General features: G+C 42.0%; 2 protein-coding genes across 3 annotated transcripts in view; both read right to left on the bottom strand.

Moving 5' to 3' along the window:
• The window catches only part of GSTO2 (glutathione S-transferase omega 2), a 30,552-nt gene extending 28,602 nt beyond the window's left edge, over positions 1-1,950 (bottom strand). Inside the window, exon 1 of the mRNA XM_054435946.2 lies at positions 1,489-1,950. The gene's annotated coding sequence lies outside the window, so the exon portion shown is untranslated. The remainder of the gene's footprint in view (positions 1-1,488) is intronic.
• A 1,350-nt stretch (positions 1,951-3,300) lies between these two features.
• GSTO1 (glutathione S-transferase omega 1) lies at positions 3,301-16,099 on the bottom strand. 2 transcript variants are annotated; one of them, XM_054435950.2, is made up of 7 exons: positions 15,715-16,005; positions 15,406-15,514; positions 10,872-11,094; positions 8,576-8,659; positions 7,575-7,673; positions 4,568-4,674; positions 3,301-3,504 (listed from the first exon to the last, which is right to left on the bottom strand). In XM_054435950.2, the coding sequence occupies exons 1-7, from the start codon at positions 15,746-15,748 to the stop codon at positions 3,351-3,353; spliced, it is 810 nt and encodes a 269-aa protein (XP_054291925.1). In that variant the 5' UTR covers positions 15,749-16,005; the 3' UTR covers positions 3,301-3,350. The 2 variants fall into 2 exon arrangements, with proteins under 2 accessions (XP_054291925.1, XP_054291924.1); XM_054435949.2 differs by lacking the exon at positions 8,576-8,659 and having other exon boundaries at positions 15,715-16,099.
• Between the last annotated feature and the right edge of the window lie 1,618 nt (positions 16,100-17,717).

Raw genomic sequence — 17,717 nt, 5'->3', positions numbered from 1 at the left:
GGAGTACATTCCTCTTAATATGTTAGAAGCCTAATTTATATGAAAGGTTATATTACTGGGTGTTCCCTTATTGTCCAATGAGTTCAAAAAGTGAGATAAGTTAGGTAAAAGGTTCTATTCTCAAATGTGTCTATATTCAGGAAAAATTTCATATTCCCAATTGGGAAATCAGGGTCAAATGAGGCTATCTTTTTAAGTACTTGATTCTGCTTCTCTATCCCTATTTCTCTCTACAACTTGAATCAAAGAAAAAAAAAACTTTTAAAATAAATATTTGGTATAATAACATTTGAATAAGTAAAGGCAAATTGTCAAGATCCTGAAATCAGGAAAAGTCAAATAATTTGTAAAATCAAAACCATTGAGTTTGGAAAAGCAACATTATCTCATTAACTCCTGTTAAATCCCAGGAATAATGGTGTGGTCAAAAAGGTAGAGACAGGCCGGGTGCGGTGGCTCACGCCTGTAATGCCAGCACTTTGGGAGGCCGAGGCGGGCAGATCACGAGGTCAGGAGATCGAGACCATCCTGGCTAACACGGTGAAACCCCGTCTCTACTAAAAATACAAAAAATTAGCCGGGCGCGGTGGCGGGCGCCTGTAGTCCCAGCTACTTGGGAGGCTGAGGCAGGAGAATGGCGTGAACCCAGGAGGCGGAGCTTGCAGTGAGCCGAGATCGCGCCACTGCAGTCCGGCCTGGGCGAAAGAGCGAGACTCCGTCTCCAAAAAAAAAAAAAAAAAAGTAGATACTATCCTCTCTGAGAGCTGTTGGATAAAAAGAGACTAGAAAAATAGCACATATAAATTCATCTCAAGAACGGTCTTACTGTAAGAGTTCAGGCTAGATTCGAATCTCTTCAATATTTATTAGCTGGGTGACCTTGGGCAAATGACAACAACTTTCTGGTGTTCTTATATGTAATTCGTAGCTAATAGTACCAGTAAATTATGTGGTTTGCGAAGGTTTCATTCAAAACTGGATGAGAAACATTGAGTGCTTAGCATGTGTCTGATACCTAGTAAGTGTTCAACATTAGCTATTATTACTTTTATGATTATTTCAATGTAGCAGGGAGGACTTTTCATAGTTTTCACAAAGACAGCACATTCCCAGAAACCAAATTCCCCTGCTTGCCAGTGCCTTAAACACGTAAACACATGGGATTCGTGGTGTCCCATGCAAGGCTGAGAACTGGTTATCTGGGGTGGTCTCTGCCTGTTTCCAGCCAAATCAGAAAAAATAAGAACACCTTAATTAAAGGTATGCGGTTTAAAGACCTGTTCTTTATTCTTAGGCTGCACTTTTTTGGATGTGAAATTCTTTGATGCAACAGTGGCCAAGGTTAAATAGGATTTCTCGTAACGTGTTAGGCAAAAGTTAAAGTTGGCAAGCCTACTGTGGGCCCCGAAATTCGTGAAAACCCCAGGAAACAGAATTGACCTCAAACCCCTCTTCCCTTCAAATACAACGCAGGCCGAACGGACCCACCCGGTGGCGGTGAGAGACGTCCCGCGAGGGACCTCCGGGAACTCAGGAAACGGGACCAGGATTGGCGGCGGCGGCAGCAGCAAGGAGGCGGGGCCTAGATGGGGCCTGCCCCTCGCACGTGATCCTACCCACCAACTAGCCCCGGCGCCGGGAGCGTCAGCCAATCCTCGAAGCTTTGGAAGTGCCTGCCCAGCAATGCGGCTGAGCCAATGGGCGGCCGCCTTACAGGCTCCTGGAGCTCGGGATTCGCGGGTCCTGCCGGCGCTGGTGGCTGACGAAAGAGGAACCGGTAGTGGTTGGCTGTGGGACCCCGGCACCCGGCTCCGCACCGGAGGGGAAATCCGCTGGAAAGTACTAGGGCCGAGCGGCTCCGGTAGGCGCGCGGCGGCAGAGCTGGTCCGCCGCCGGCAGCCGGGGCTTTGGTGGCCACTGAAGGTTTGCGGCAGGAGGCCTTTGTGAAGTCAATCGGCTCCAGGTCGCCCTCTGAGTGCGGTCCCCACACCGCCTGCGTCACCTGGGTGTATTGAAATATTTCAAATACAGACTTCGCGGCCCACCCTAGCCTGCTGAATCGGAAATGCAGCGGTGAGCCATAGGTGATTATTATGCACCCTTAAATTTAAGAATTAGTCATTCGGAGGTTTCTCTCAATGGTGAACTTGAAAATAAGTTCAGGAAACCAGACAACTGGAGCGGACCGACAGCCCTGATTCCAATGGTAAGAGCAGTGCGCTGGGTGTGATCTTTCTGCCAGCACCTTAAGGCCTCACTTAACCTCAGGACCTTAGTTGTATCATCTGTAGAATGAAATGATGCTCTCCAGCCTACCTTCTCGTGGTGGTGATGTGATGATAAAAATTGAATAGTGAGAAATCCAATGGGCTATGGAAATGTGTGGAAAATGGCATTACTATTTCTCAGTGGGGCTCTTACCTATTACTCATCAACCTTATAGGCGGAATTGACTGATGCAGCCTACACAGTATTTAATTACATAAATGGGACACCACCTATGTGCCCAACATGGGATTTAATAGGAAGGATTTGAAGGGGTTAGAGACAGGGAGACCAAATAGGAGTCTGCCCAGCCACCCAGCTTTGGGGTAATGCGCGTATGGTCTTAAGTGCCAACAATAGAGAGAATGTGAAATTAAGTTGATGATGGAAATGAAAGAAGGAGGAATTGAAAGCTTCTCAACTAAGAAACCAGAAGACAAGCAACAAGAGAGCATCTCATGAAATCACACAACAGGGTAACTGAGTGGATATTTCCTGTGAGCAGTTACAAAGTTAGATTGTGGACGGGTGCGGTGGCTCATGCCACTTTGGGAGGCCGAGGCGCGCGGATCACCTGAGGTCAGGAGTTCGAGACCAGCCTGACCAACATGGAGAAACCCCTTCTCTACTAAAAATACAAAAAAATTAGCCAGGCGTGGTGGTGCATGCCTGTAATCCCAGCTACTCAGGAGGCTGAGGCAGGAGAATCGCTTGAACTCAGGAGGCAGAGGTTGCGGTGAGCTGAGATCAGGCCATTGCACTCCAGCCTGGTCAACAAGAGTGAAACTCTGTCTCAAAAAAAAAAAAGATTCAAGTCCAGATTTTGCTAAAGATGATAATTTGGGGGTTTTCAGCATGGACTATGATAGAACCCTCAGAGTCGTTTCAGCATCCTGAGACAGGAAATGCATTTTCATTTCTGTAGGGGGGCCTTAAGGAGACCCCACCGTTAGGCTGTTGATGTCAAATCAGTCAGAGAAGATGATCCCATGCAACCTGAACCCTTGGTAAAATAAAAGCATGCTATTATTCATATTAGTGAAGGAAAACATCAGACATAGCTTTATTGCTGACTCCTGCCTCCTTCAGAGCCCATAGTCACAGGCCTCAGGGCTGTTCTGTAAGTAGAGCTCTAGGAAACCTTGCCAGTCCTTCTCACTAGTAAGCAGGGCTGAGACTGTGGGATCTTCCTTCATGGCTGCCATCCACAGTTTCAGTTTTGGAGTGTGGCCTACACACCTGTGGGAAGAGGAAAAAATGAAAGGTGTGAGCTAGGTCAACTAGGATGACATCACAGAGTCTCCCATATGTCATTATTACTCTACAGTTTCATTTTTTTCCCTTAAATATTTCATTAAAAATATTTAAAAATGCATGTAATAGAATACTCAATTTGAAAGACATTATAGAGGTCCCTTTTTTACACAAAAGGAATGAGACTAGAGTGAAGCGATTTGTTCAGTTAATGTGAAAACTTGCCCAAAGAGAGAAACTGACAATGTATTAAAATAAGAACAGGGAATACAATCAGGAATGTTCTATGTTAATTATTCTACACCCAGATTATGACCAAAAGTAACCCTGAATAGCTCTAACGTCCAAGAAGCCGCAGTAAGGCAAGGTGGCTGCCAAACTCAAAACAGAATTTGGAAAATAATGTGGAAATCTTATGGTAAATAGGAGGTAACACTGGTCATACAATCCTGCAACAACATCCTTATAAAAATTTACAACCTTATGGAATTTTTTTTTTTTTTTTTTTATAAAGTGTCTTGCTCTTGCCCAGGCTGGAGTTCAGTGACATGATCTCAGCTCACTGCAACTGCCTCCCGGGTTCAAGTGATTCTTCTGCCTCAGCCTCCCGAGTAGCTGAGATTACAGGTGTGTACCACCATGCCCAGCTAATTTTTGTATTTTTAGCAGAGATGGGGTTTCACCACATTGGCCAGGCTGGTCTCTAACTCCTGACCTCAGATGATCCACTCGTCTCGGTCTGCCAAAGTGCTGGGCTTACAGGCGTAAGCTACCATACCCTTCCCCTTATGGATTTTTAATCAGGAAGGAAGGAGTAAATTTTAAAGCACTTCACTACATGTCTCAGAAATCCCCTGCCCCATCCCAGTGATGGAGAGTAGTTAGTGTAGGTATATGACATGCCCGGGATAGTCCAAGATTCCCCTGTCTGCTTGTTCTCATTCAGACCAGTTGTATTAAATATTTCAACTTCTGTTAAAAAGAAAGGTCAATATATACTATTCCAACTGTCATCCTAAATTATGCACAAAATATTCAAATATCTTACTCATTTAACTTCATTGCTTCCAGCCGTTCAAACCAGGGCCAGATGAGGTAATCAATCATTGAGATAGAACTGCCACCAAAGAAGGTCGTCTTCTTATTAGTCAAAACCTGAACATTAAACAGCATAAAAGTATTTCTTACTTGTGCATGTAGTAAGACTCACTAGAAATGCTGAAGGGAAATAAGGAGAGCAGGTGAGAGAAGCAGTTTTTACTCCAATGTATCCAAGTTGGGTTTTTGTCTGATCAAAAAGCTTAATTAAGCTTTAGAATCTGTTGGTCTGGGATGAAGCAAAACAATCAACAACATAAACTGGAAAACAAAAATAAAACAAGTCACAGAGTACAACATATTTGTAATACAAAGGACTGGTATTCAGAATATAGAAAGGATTCCTGGGAATCAGTAAGAAAAATAGCAAACGACCCATGGGAAAAATGAGCAAGACTTGATCTTCACAAAAGATGATGTCCAAATGGCCAATTATCATTTGGAAAGGTGTTCAACTGTATTAGTCATTAGGGAAATGCAAATTAAAACCAAAATGCAATAACACTATACATCCATGAGAATGCCTACAATGAACAAAATGAAGTTGGCAAGGGTATTGAACCACTGTCACAGAGGTGTAAATTGGTACAACCATGTTTTAAGAGTATGCATACTCTTATCACCCAGCAATTGTACTTGGAAATGTAACACATGTTCACCAAAAGATATGTATGTGAATGTTCACTGCAGCACTATTTGTAATAGCCCAAATGTGAAAACGTTTACTATCAAGAGTAGAATGTGCAAACTGTAATATACTATACTTTGGAACACTGTATAAAGAACAGGAAAGAACTACACACAGCAGAGATGAACCCACAAACCTAATATTGAATGAAAGCAGGCAGACCCAAAAGATGAGCATTATATGAGTCCATTTGTATAAAGTACAAAAAAGCCCAAACTAGTATTTTGTTAGTTGATATGGGTGCTGGTTCCACGGCTGTGTTGACTTTGTGAAAATGTGTTGTATTCTTATGCTTTGGGTACTTCTCTGCATTAAAAATTAAAAATATTAACTTTTCAATATAAAATGCACAGTTTGCAGCTTATGATTGTTCAATTTAAATTCTTTTCAACTTTACAACGGTGCAAAAGCAAGCATTCAGTAAAAACTGTACTTTGAACTTTGAATTTTGCTCTTTTCCTGGGCTATCTATTTGCAGTATGATACTCTTGATGCTGGGCAGCCATACCATCAAGAGAGTAAACAACCAATGCTCTAAAGTGTGCTGTGTTGCCAGCATCTTTTGGATGCAGGTATTCAATAAATTATATGAGATTTTCAACACTTTATAAATAGGTTTTACGTTTGATGATTTTGCCTAATTGCAGGCTAATGGAAGTTTTCTGAGCACATTTAAAGCAGGCTAGGCTAAGCTATGATGCTCTGTAGGTTGGGTTTATTAAATGCACGATATTTTCAACTTACGATGGGTTTATTGGATGTAACCCCATTGTAAGTGCAAAAGCATTTGTACTTAAAATATACTGGAAATAGATTAGATTAACTGCTAAACAGATGACAATCATTTGAAAACAAAACACGAGTTGTATGTTTCTGAAATTTTAAGAAGGCGAATTGGTTACAGGGTTTGCCAAAGGGGGTGATTGAGAATATTATCTGGCTATTTAAACCACCAAACTAATTTGCCCTTTATAAATAACCTCCATAGTTTTTTCAATGCATAATATGCATTTTAGATTGACCTATTGTGTTCTGTCTACTACTAAACTAATTATCTGAAGAATATGGACTGCATCTTACTTTCCACCTCCCACACTGTTCAGCAGAAAAATATAAAGTACCAACATTGATTCAAGAAGAAATGTAAAACCAAAAAACCAATTACCATTAAAGAAATCAAACTAGTAATGAAAAATCTACCCCTGTTAAAGACACCAGGCTCAAATGTTTTAAAGAAACCACTAGTCCCTACCAAATGGTTTCAGAGATTAGAAAAACAGGTTAGTTACCCAACTCATTTTATGAGGTCAGAATATCCTTGATACCAAAAGCCAATAATAATACCATAAGAATAGAAAATGTATAGGCCAATCTCATTTATGAACACACATACAAAAATCATTTATTAGCTAATTCTACAGTAAAAAAAAAAAAAAAATCTGTCAATAGCACCATATTCACCAGATTAAGAGGAAAAAATTCTATGAACATTTCAATAGATGTAACAGATGCAGAAAAAGCATTCAATAAAATTCAACATTTATGACTTTTTTAAAAATTAGCAAACTAGTAATAGAAGAGAACTTTATAATAAAAAAAGGTTTCTGAAAAACCTACAGCAAACGTCATACTTACTGATAAAATGTTAAAATGCATTCCCATGAAAGATAGGAACTATGTCTTCTGTCAGTAAAAACTTCAGGCTTAGCATGAATGAAATATTTCAAGGCCAAGAGACAGGCTCCAAGGCCCAAATGTCAGCTTTCCCCAAAAGAAGGTAAAATACATCTGGGCTTCCCTCAAGTGTCTGTTCATTGCAAACTTTCTGGTGGGAAATATTTAGTATGTAATACTAAGTGGACACAGGAAAAAAAAGCAGGACACAGAATGATATCTATGCTCTGATTAGAGCTACATTAATTTTTTTTAAATATATGGACAAGGACTGCAAACAAGCATAGAAAACTGGATACATAAAAACTTGTGGAAATGTGGGTACAATTTCCTTTTTCCTTGTTATTTTAATGTTAGCAGAATATTTTAAAAGCAAGCCCATGACAAAGTATTTTTAGGTGTTTTGATTTATATCTTAAGCAGAAGAGCTTTCTGCTTTATAACGGCAGTCTGCTGTAAACAAAAATGTTTAGGGGAATTTTCCTAATTACCTTAAAGTCATTTGGAAAGTGGGAATATGAAGAAAAGAATAGGAGGTAAAGGAGGGTAGATATAGTTATCATTTACTCTGATGATAGCTAGGAGAAATAATTACCTCCTCTAGCTTGGTAAATTCTTTACGAAATTCTTCTTTTAGGCCAGCATAGTCTTCTTTATTTTGGCTTCTAATAAAGCTTCCTACCAAGGATGGCACCTAGACAGAGAATAATTTATTAGTTTATCAGTTTACAGCTAACTATATCGGCCCCCTCACGTAAAAACATGATAGAACCCTTACAGTCCTGGTATCAGGTGTTCTAGAAACATCAAGGGTGCACAAAGTTCCTGTGCTCACAGAGGTAATGGACTGGTCTTAGGAACAGTTTTGTGGCCTAAAATGCTGGGTTCGTCAGGATTTTATAAATTATAAATAACAGAACCTACTTTGGCACTTTCAAGAAACAACTTTCTTTCTTTTTTGAAATGGAGTCATGCTCTATCACCCAGGCTGGAATGCAGTGGCGCGATCTCAGCTCACTGCAACCTCCACCGCCCGGGCTCAAGCAATTCCCCTGTCTCTGCCTCCTTAGTAGCTGAGATTATGGACGTGCGCAACCATGCCCGGCTAATTTTTGTATTTTTAGTAGAGATGGGGATTCACCATATTGGCCAGGCTGGTCTCAAACTCCTGACCTCAGATGATCCATCTGCCTCAGCCTCCCAAAGTGCTGGGATTACAGGCTTGAGCCACCACACCCAGCCAACACAACTTTCTTTCAAGGAGACTGAGTGGCTCATAGAGTTATTGGGAGGCTGAACAAACAGGCTTGGAATTAAGACAGAAAATCCCAAATTCATGCTGAGAAATGGCCTAATGGGAAGCGCCCACTGCTGCCAGTGCAAGCTGAGCACCAGATGCTTCAATTTGTGCAGCTGCCAGAAAGTAGAGTCTGAGATAACTGCTAACGCCACTGGCAGTGATGCCATTTCTACTCTGGAATTTTATCTTGTAACCCACACTGCTGAAACCCAGAGGCTCTGCCGCCGCTCTCACCAGCAGAACCAGTGGAGAGCTGAATATCTTAAGCAGATATCCCACCAAGCCTGTTTCCTTACCTTGCTCATTTCTGATTTGAACTCTGTTGTGTGTGTCTGACAGGAAGAGCCTAGGTCACAAAACTTGGCCCCAACTGCAAAGACCTAGGGAAGAGAATTTTTCTGATTTCTTTGTTGGGGAGGATGCCAGGAGACTGTTCAAAAGGGACTGACTACCTAAAGACTTGACGGGTGTAGCATCAGATGCTTTAATGCTCGTGATGGTGTTTATGTGTTTTAATACTTTGGTCTTTGGTATCATTTTATTCAAGAGGCAGAAGTCCACTCATCCTAGTTTAAGTAAACAGGCACTTGTAAAAATACAGAATCCCATGAAATCCCATCCACATCAGTTCAGCCTGCCTTCACTGGGACTGAAGGCTTTCAGGCAGCCCTTTCATCCACATTTCCATCTGGGTCTGCCTGGTCTTTCATCTGTTTTTCCTTACATTTTTGCTCCATATTACTTTCCATATTTCAGTCCCTTTGCAATGCTTTTAATTCTTGCTCTTCTAAAAATGTATTTCTTAAGTGGCTTTGGTTTTCCTAGCCTCTAATGTTGTATTTGAGCCCCAACGCTTAGTTGTCTTTACTGTCCTAACCTTTACTGTCTTAGTTCTGTGTCTCATTTCCAAGTTCCCAGGAGAGAAGATAACTGGCCCAGGTGTGGGGGTGGGGTACATTTCTGTTCTGATGGGCTGTGGCGAGGAGAGCAGGGTCATATGTACATAAAGCCACCTCTCCTTTAAAAGCAAGCAGGGAAGTAAAGGTGGGCATCTTCGGCATTACTTTTAAATCTCATTTTCTTTCTAGATAGTACAATGAATCCCTTGTGACTACTTTTTAAAGTAGTAGCTTTATGCATGAAAGTAAAGCTTCATGTCTAAAAGCTTTACTTTTAAAGCTCGATGTCTAAAAGCTTTACTTTTAAAGCTCGTTTTCTCTGACGTGTCCTACAAGTCCTTTCACGATCCAGTTCCTGTTTACCTCTCCAAAGTTACCCCTTTTATCTCTTCTCCTGACACTTTATATTCCAGCCATACTAAAAAAAAGTTTCCCAGAACTGGCACCAGACCAAAGAGATTTTTCTTAAAGAACCACTTAAGCTTATTTTTTTGGGTTGATATTGATGACTTCGCGTCTTGAAGCTGCATGCCTTTAACTTGTTACTACTTTGTAAAACTCTCCAGCATCGTTCTTGAAAATGTCATGTTCCCATTACGTTATCTTTCACAGCAGCCGCCTCTACTATTCTTTCACCCTCATCTTACTAAGCAGGTGACTCACTCTTCCTTTCCCATTGGCTTCCCTTTATAATGTCTCCTAAAACAGAATGTTTTCCATAACTCTCTCTTAGGGCATTTCTTTAACCATCTTTTTCTGTAAAGATAATCCTTTATACACTGACCATACTACCAAGGTGACAATGTTATAGGCATATAACCAGACATGCTATTCTTGGTGTCTAAACACACATCTGTTAGTCATTTCTTTGTTAATACTAATTGTTTGAACTGATCCACAATGTTGATGCTAAGTAAGGTACAAACAGTTCTTCTGCAGGATTGCCATTTATTCAGTCATCTGAGTTATTGCCAACACAAAGTAGATGCTCACTGCTTGATGCTGTGGCTATAAGGACAAGAAGTAGTTACCATGTGTCAGACTCTGTTCTAGGTGTTTTATATTAACTGGTTTTTATCTTATGAGGTGGGAACAGTTACTATATCCATTTTACCAATGATGAACGGAGAGGCAAAGTAATAAGTAACTTGCTCAGAGTCACAGGAAAGTAGCAGAGCCAGTCACAAAACTAGGCAGTGAACTAACAGTGATCAAAACACAGCCCTCACCCTCAAGGAGCTCACAGCCCCAGTGCAGTACACAGGCAAGAAGGCAGGCAAAAGTTCACATGGATGGGAATTCAGAAGCTAGAGCACTAACCAGCCTGCCAAGCTCCTGAAAAGGCAGCAGTGTCTGAGCAGACATGTGAAAAATGACGTGGAGATAACCAAGCACGGTGAGAAGTGGGAAGAATCTGACAGCAAGAATTGAGAGAGAAAGGGGCGAATTTGGGAATTCTGAGAAAAGTTTAGTATGGCTGGCATATATAAAGTGTCAGGAGATGAGTGAAAAGGGATAATTTGGAGGTAAACAGGAACTGGATCGTGAAAGGACTTTCAGGACACTCAGAGCTGACAAGCATATTCCTGTTTTGTTTTTCTCTCCCAAATCACTGAACCATAAATGGCAGCACTGATTTCACTTTAAAAAAATAGGTTTTTCAAATAGGAGCTGAAATTTCTTATGTACAAACCTTAGAAAACAATTCTAAGATCATCTTCTGGCAAGCTTTCTCATAGGGGTCATCTGGCAACAGCTTCTTCCCTGGGTATGCTTCATCCAGGTACTCACAGGTGATGGCAGACTCGTAGATCAGCTGACCCTGACTGTTTTCCAGAACTGGCACCAGACCAAAGGGATTTTTCTTAAAGAACCACTCAGGCTTATTTTTCAGGTTGATATTGATGACTTCATGCCTGAAAGACACATAGGAGACTATGAAGAGAGGGAAACAACTTTTGTGCTTTTGGATAAATTCTCACTGGCTTTGCCATCCACTTAGCTGATCAGACCCCAAATTTAGGAGTCTGCCTAGATTCCTTCCATTCTAGTTTTTGATTTTATGAATTTGACTACTTTTGATACACCTTTTAAGTACAATCATGCAGTATTTGTCTTTCTGTGTCTGGCTTATTTTACTTAGCATAATGTCCGCAAGGTCCGTCCATGTTGTCACATATTGCAGAATTTCCTTCCTTTTTAGGCGGAATAGCATTACCACATTTTCTTTATCCATTCATCTGCTGATGGACATTGACATTATGCCGTTGTGAACAGTGCTGCAGTCTACATGAGAGGGCTAATATCTCTTTGAGAACTTGATTTCATTTAATTTGGATATATACCCAGTAGTGAGATTGCTGAATCATATGGTAGTTCTATTTTTAATTTTTTGAAGAACATCTATACTGTTTTCCATAGCAGCTGTACCATTTTACATTCCCGCCAACAGTGTGCAAGGGTTCTGATTTCTACACATCCTTGCTAACACTTGTCTTTTTTAATTATAGTCATCTTGACAAGTGTGAGGTTATTATGTGATTTTGATTTGCATTTTCCTGATGATTAGTGATAAGCACTTTTTCATATATGTGTTGCCCATTTTTATGTCCTCTTTGAAGAAATGTCTATTTTTTTAATTTTTAATTTTTTTTGACACTCTGTCTCCCAGGCTGGAGTACAGTGGCTTAATCGCAGCTCACTGCAGCCTCGACCTCCTGGGCTAAAGCGATCCTCCTACCTCCCCAGTAGTTGGGACCACAGGCGTGCACCACCACACCCGGCTAATGTTTTTGTAGAGACAGGATTCTGCCGTGTTGCCAAGGCTGGTCTTGAACTCCTGGGCTCAAGTGATCTGCCTGCCTCAGGGTTATAGGCGTGAGCTACCATGCTCAGCCTGAGAAATGTCTGTTTAAGATCTTAGCCCATGTTACAATCAGGTTTTTTTGTTGTTGAGTTGTAGAGATTCCTTATGTATTTTGGAGATTAACCCCTTACCAGGTATGTGGTTTGCAAGTACTTTCTCCTATTCCATAGGTTGCCTTTTTGTTCTGTTAATCATTTCCTTTGCTGTGTGGAAGCTTGTTTGATGTAGTCCCATGTGTTTATTTTTGGTCTTGTTGCCTGGTCTTTGGTGTCATGTCCAGGAAATCATTGCCAAGGCTGGTTTCATGAAGCTTTTCCCCTATGTTTTCTTTTACACGTTGGTGTTTTTTATATTCCTTGAATTTGCCAGATGTGTTTCCACCTTAGAGTCTTTGCACCTGATGGTCCTCTGCCTCCTCTGCCTGCCTTTTCCCAGGTCTTCCCAGGTCAAACACACATCCCCAGGCCCTCCCTGACCATAGCTGTGAAGTTGCTGAGCAGCTTCTATTACATGATTATCATGTTTACTTTCTTCATTGAACTGATAATATGTATCTGAAATTACTTTGCTCACTTATTTACAAGTTTGTTATCTTCCTAGAATGTAAGCTCCACGAAAGGTGGGATCTTGTGTATCTGTTCACAGTAATAAACAAACATGTAAATGAGCAAAATGCTATATAGATATAAATGCTCTGAAGAAAATAAAAAGTTTCAGATGAGGACTCAGTAAATATTTTTGTTTTGAAATATTTCATATAAATTAATGAATAAATCTGTGGAAATGCTTCAAAATTGTCAATAAGATACTCCATTTATGGCTAAGAGGTATCATAGTATCATAGTTATAAATCATATGAGGCAACTAATTGAATTGTGACCACTATCCACTATATGAGAACCAACATAAAATTCAATTTATTTTGCTAATTTGGTAAAAAGTTTCTTGGTTTTTATGAAGATGTTAAGGAATCCTTAAAATCCACCCACAAGGCCAGGCTTGGTAGCTCACATCTGTAATCCCAGAACTTTGGGAGGCTGCAGTGGGTGGACTGCTTAAACCCAGGAGTTCAAGACCAGCCTGGGCAACATGATGAAACCCTATCTCTACAAAAAATATAAAAATTAGCTAAGTGTGGTGTTACTCACCTGTAGTCTCAGCTACTCAGGATGCTGAGGTGAGAAGATTGCTTGAGCCCTGGAGGCAGAGGTTGCAGTGAGCCATGATTGCACCACTGCATTCCAGCCTGGGTGACAGGGCGAGACCCTGTCTGGAAAAAAAAAAAAAAATCCACCCACAAAATAAGCTTTCAGATTAAATCTCCATGTACTGATTTTTTTAAAAATGTTGTCTGAGCAAATCATACAAAGTAAACCAAAAAGGAAGAAAACAGGTGAACTCCAGGCTATAGTCGGATTGTATTCAGGTCTATCTTGTATGTGGCCTGAGACTGTAGAGGAACTAAGAGAAAGGAGCTAGGTCCACATGATTGTTAAGGCTGAATAAATGTTCAATAGAACAGATTACTAAAAAAAAAATAGACACCAATACCTTTTGTTTTCTATTTTCCCATCCACAGCTGTAGCTAGAACAGTATTTCATTTGAGGATTTAAATACATAATTCCCCATGGAAACAAAGGAACATCCAATTTGAACATGAGCACAGGTGTGTATGTAATTTAAAAGGTTCATGTGCTGACAGAATACTGGACAGTGAGGTACCAGCCATTGCAAAAAAAAAAAAATTATTTGGCTCCTTGCCAAAGAATTATCAACATTTTTGAACTATGAAACAAAAACTTTTGTTACTATGAAAACAAAAAGATCCTGGGCTTTTGTTATTTAAAAAAAAAAAAGTATGTCAGAACACACATGAATTTTGGTAACCTGGCATTGTGAGCCAACAAGTCTACACACCTGCCACAGCAAGTTGGAAGATGCATCTTTTAGAGAAAACCATGCTTTGTTAAGTCATATCATGTGGTTAAAATCTAGTACTTTCCCAGTAAAAGCCTCCTGGGGCTCAAGCTTAAAACTGGTCTATTAATGTAGTAGACCTTTGTTGTTTGCACTGTCTGGAAGCTGTTAACCACTCTCTTCCTCTCCTCTACCCCACACTATTAGGGGAAGATAGTTTCAATGTTCCTTTGGAAAACTGCCTCAGTAAATAAGGTAGGGTTGTTTTCAAACTAAAGGTCCAGGGTGAAGCACATAACCCAGGACTTTGTGCCTCTGAATCCAGCTGTGTCATGCTCCTGGCCTTTTCAAATAAATGAGTACCAAAAAAATGTCTTTTTTCAATTTCGGTTACATTAGATTTCTCTTCGTACAATAAAAGAGTTCTATCACAGCAAATATGACAGTGTTTTTGAGAAACATTACTAAATAGTAAGTATTCTATGTGTTCAGAATCATAATCTCATCCAAATGAGATGCATTTCTTAGTGAAGTAATGACGAATCCCCTTCAAATGTATTTTTTAAATGCATGTTACCTTTCTTTTAGGGAAAATAATTGCCTACCCCTAAAGATTCTCCCCTTAGAAGACTAAAATTAGTTCACAAACAGTAAGCACACAGACAGAAAATTCCTTAAGAATGGGGGGTTTGTTTTAAACTTCCACAGAGCCTTCCACACCTCAGGTATCTAATAAATGTCTAATCAACAGACATCCAAAGGTCATGGGAAGGGAAGTGGTTCCAATGGATACTTGGTGTCAGAGAAAAGTCAAGTGACTATTGCACATGTCCTGTGGATAGCCCGTAAGTCAAAAACTATGCTAGTTTCAAAACAGGCTCTGCAGAAGGATGAGCTAGACAGACACTTCCCTCTATTTGACTCAACCAACAGCCCAATCCACAGAAATATGTGCAGTAAACTCAGCACTACCCTAGGAGGGTCAGGGTCTAAACTCTGCTGTACTGGGGTAAATTACTATTCTAGGAGGGAACAATATATTCAGAATAACAACTAACAGTTAAGCTGGAATAAGAATGGGGAATCACAGTAGGGCGAAAGCGAAAGGACTCTGGACCAGGAATTCGCGACGTACCAAAGCTGAAAGAGCTGCTACGGTTATTACCCGGGCAAATCACTAACATCACTGGAGCCTCAGCTTTTCTAATCCATTAAATGGCTGGTTAATCTAAATGAGGTGTCCTAGACCGTTGGAATCTGTGGCCTATTTTTCCTAGGGGAATGGTCTATAACTTGCTATCTGCCAAAGGGCCGAGAATAGTTTAATGTGCAGTAAAGGACGATGGCGGGAGGGGGATATAAGGCGGCTGAGACCCCACCCCACCCCGCCGCCTGCAGCAAGCTCCCGGACGGCTCGGGGAGCGTCCCTGCCTGGGTGCCCACCTGATTCCCTTGGCCTTCAGGACCAGAAGCGTCCTCTCAGCAAACGGGCAGAACCTCATGCTGTAGACGCGGATCGAGCCCTCCGGGACCGGCCCCGGGGGCGCGCTTCCTGCCGGGGAGAAGCGAAGGCGATTACGGCCCAGAGAGGTGTTGAGACCCCCGGTATCCCACCGCCCCCGCGTCCCACTGCAGCTCCGACCCGTTCCCCGCCGGTGGGGCGCTCCCGGGCGGCTGGGCTCCCGGAGCAGCCTCGAACATGCCGCCGGGGGTGGCCGAGATCACCCCCTCTTCGCGGCGGGCAGGCCTCACCCTTCCCCAAGCTCCTGGCTGACTCCCCGGACATCGTGGCGCAGCGCAGGCCGAGCTTCTCTGGGGTTTGCAGGCGATTCAGGAAGTAGGTCACGCGTCCTTCCCGCCCTCCTTCCCTCCCCCGCTTTCTCCCTAGCTTAAAAGTGCCTGCCCCCGGCGGCCGCCAGCTCCACCCGTTGTGCCTTCCGGGCTTTATGGGATAGCCCTTAAAACATCTTAAGGGGCTGTGTCAAAGCATCTCGCTGGCCAAGGGATGCACCCACGGGGAGATGCACAAAAGTTATAAATGCTCAGTCATCCCTCCGCCCCCGAACGAAGGGGTCACCACTCCGCCCTCACGGGGCTCCACGTCTGACCCTGGCCCTGACCTCCCTCCAGTGACACTGACCTCGAAGCACCACCCGCTCCGTCCCAAGGCTTCACGACTTCAGAGCCCGTGGCGCGAGCTCTTGGCTCACTCACCGGTCCAGAGCGTTCTCTCCAAAGGCTCCTGTTCAGCTTGTGAAGGGAAAATAAAAATCTCTGGACTCCAAACTCACTATGCCAAAGGGAAGAGTCAAGCTTAGAAACTGAGTCAGGCAACACTGCCTCTCATTTTGTTCCTAAATAGATAGCTACAAAGATCAAAGGCCACACACCTCCCCAAGGAAATTCCTTGTTGGCCCCCAAGATCTTTACTCTAAAACAGATCAGTTGAATTTCATCTTGGTAATGTAAACTAACAGCTTATCTTCCCAAGTACGGGACAAAGACAGGTCTAGGAGTCATCCTTCCTCTCGCTGGAGAAAAATGCATATTTGACTGCTTCCTCTACCCTATATTTAATCTTGTAAAAATGCAGATTCACCAAGCACTAGATGAATGCATAACTGACTATTCCTCTACGACCTCCTTTCACGAATGTAACATGTGCATTCAGTGAATGCTGATCAAAGGCCCCAAAGAATGCAACTACTCGCCCCTTTTATCTACCTTCCCTTTTTACTTTCCACTTTCCCCTACTGCCTGCTCTTTCCCCTTTAAATAATGAAGTCCTCAAGCCCTCTTTGGAAAGAGCACAGATCACAGATGTTCCTGTGATTTTGTGTTCCTTTTTCTCAGATGTGTCCTCAACCTTGGCAAAATAAACCTCTAAAAGGATTGAGACTCACCTTGGTCATTTCCTTTGATTTACAAGCTCATCTATGCCTCGCTGCAGGGTTGCCCAGACACCTGGACAGGCTTTTCCTTTTTCTGTCAGTACTAGCTTAACGTGACTACTGGGAGGGCCTCTGTCCCTACTGTCACCTGTAGGATACATCCTTTTCAGTTTAACCCATAGGAGACAGCACAAACCTGGATATTATCAACCTCAGAATAATGGTGCTGCTTTCAAAACTCTCCCACTTATTAAACATTTGTGTTTTGAAGCCCTGGTAATATAACTGAGTACTCCCATTTTTCCAAGAGATAGAGGATGAGTTATTTTTTACATTATTTATTTCTCCCATCTTTTCTCTTCCCTTCTTTCTCCCTGTTCCCCACTTCCTACTTAGCTCTTTAGAAATGCAATTATCATCTTTTACCTTCCCTTCACCTGACACTCCCTACAGGGCAAGCTTATCTAACTGGGTGTTTACTTAAAAGCTCCAGAGCAGGACTCTCACCCACCAGGAGACTGCCTCCAGAGATAACAGTCAATTTACATCCAAAAGTATGCCTGAGATGAGGCCACTTTACAAATGACTTCTGCCCATGATGGCACCACCCAGTAGATAAAGCACCAAAGTAAGTCATGCAAACCCCCACCCACTCAGTCCCTCCCCAGCATGCAGTTCATACCAACTGCCCCCTTTAAAAGCCCCTGCTTTCTGCCCCAGAAGCTAAGTGGTACCCATAAGGCAGGAAGCCTGTTTTTCTTCCCCTAAGCTAGCTTTGGAATAAAAAAATCACTTTCTTTATACCAGACTTTGCTCTTCTTATTAATAATTGGACTCTGAAAGCAGCAAGCAACTGAACTTGCA

The sequence above is a fragment of the Pongo pygmaeus genome, chromosome 8 (assembly GCF_028885625.2).
Source record: "Pongo pygmaeus isolate AG05252 chromosome 8, NHGRI_mPonPyg2-v2.0_pri, whole genome shotgun sequence".
NCBI classification, from domain to species: domain Eukaryota; kingdom Metazoa; phylum Chordata; class Mammalia; order Primates; family Hominidae; genus Pongo; species Pongo pygmaeus.
This window is presented reverse-complemented; position numbering and strand designations above follow the sequence as displayed.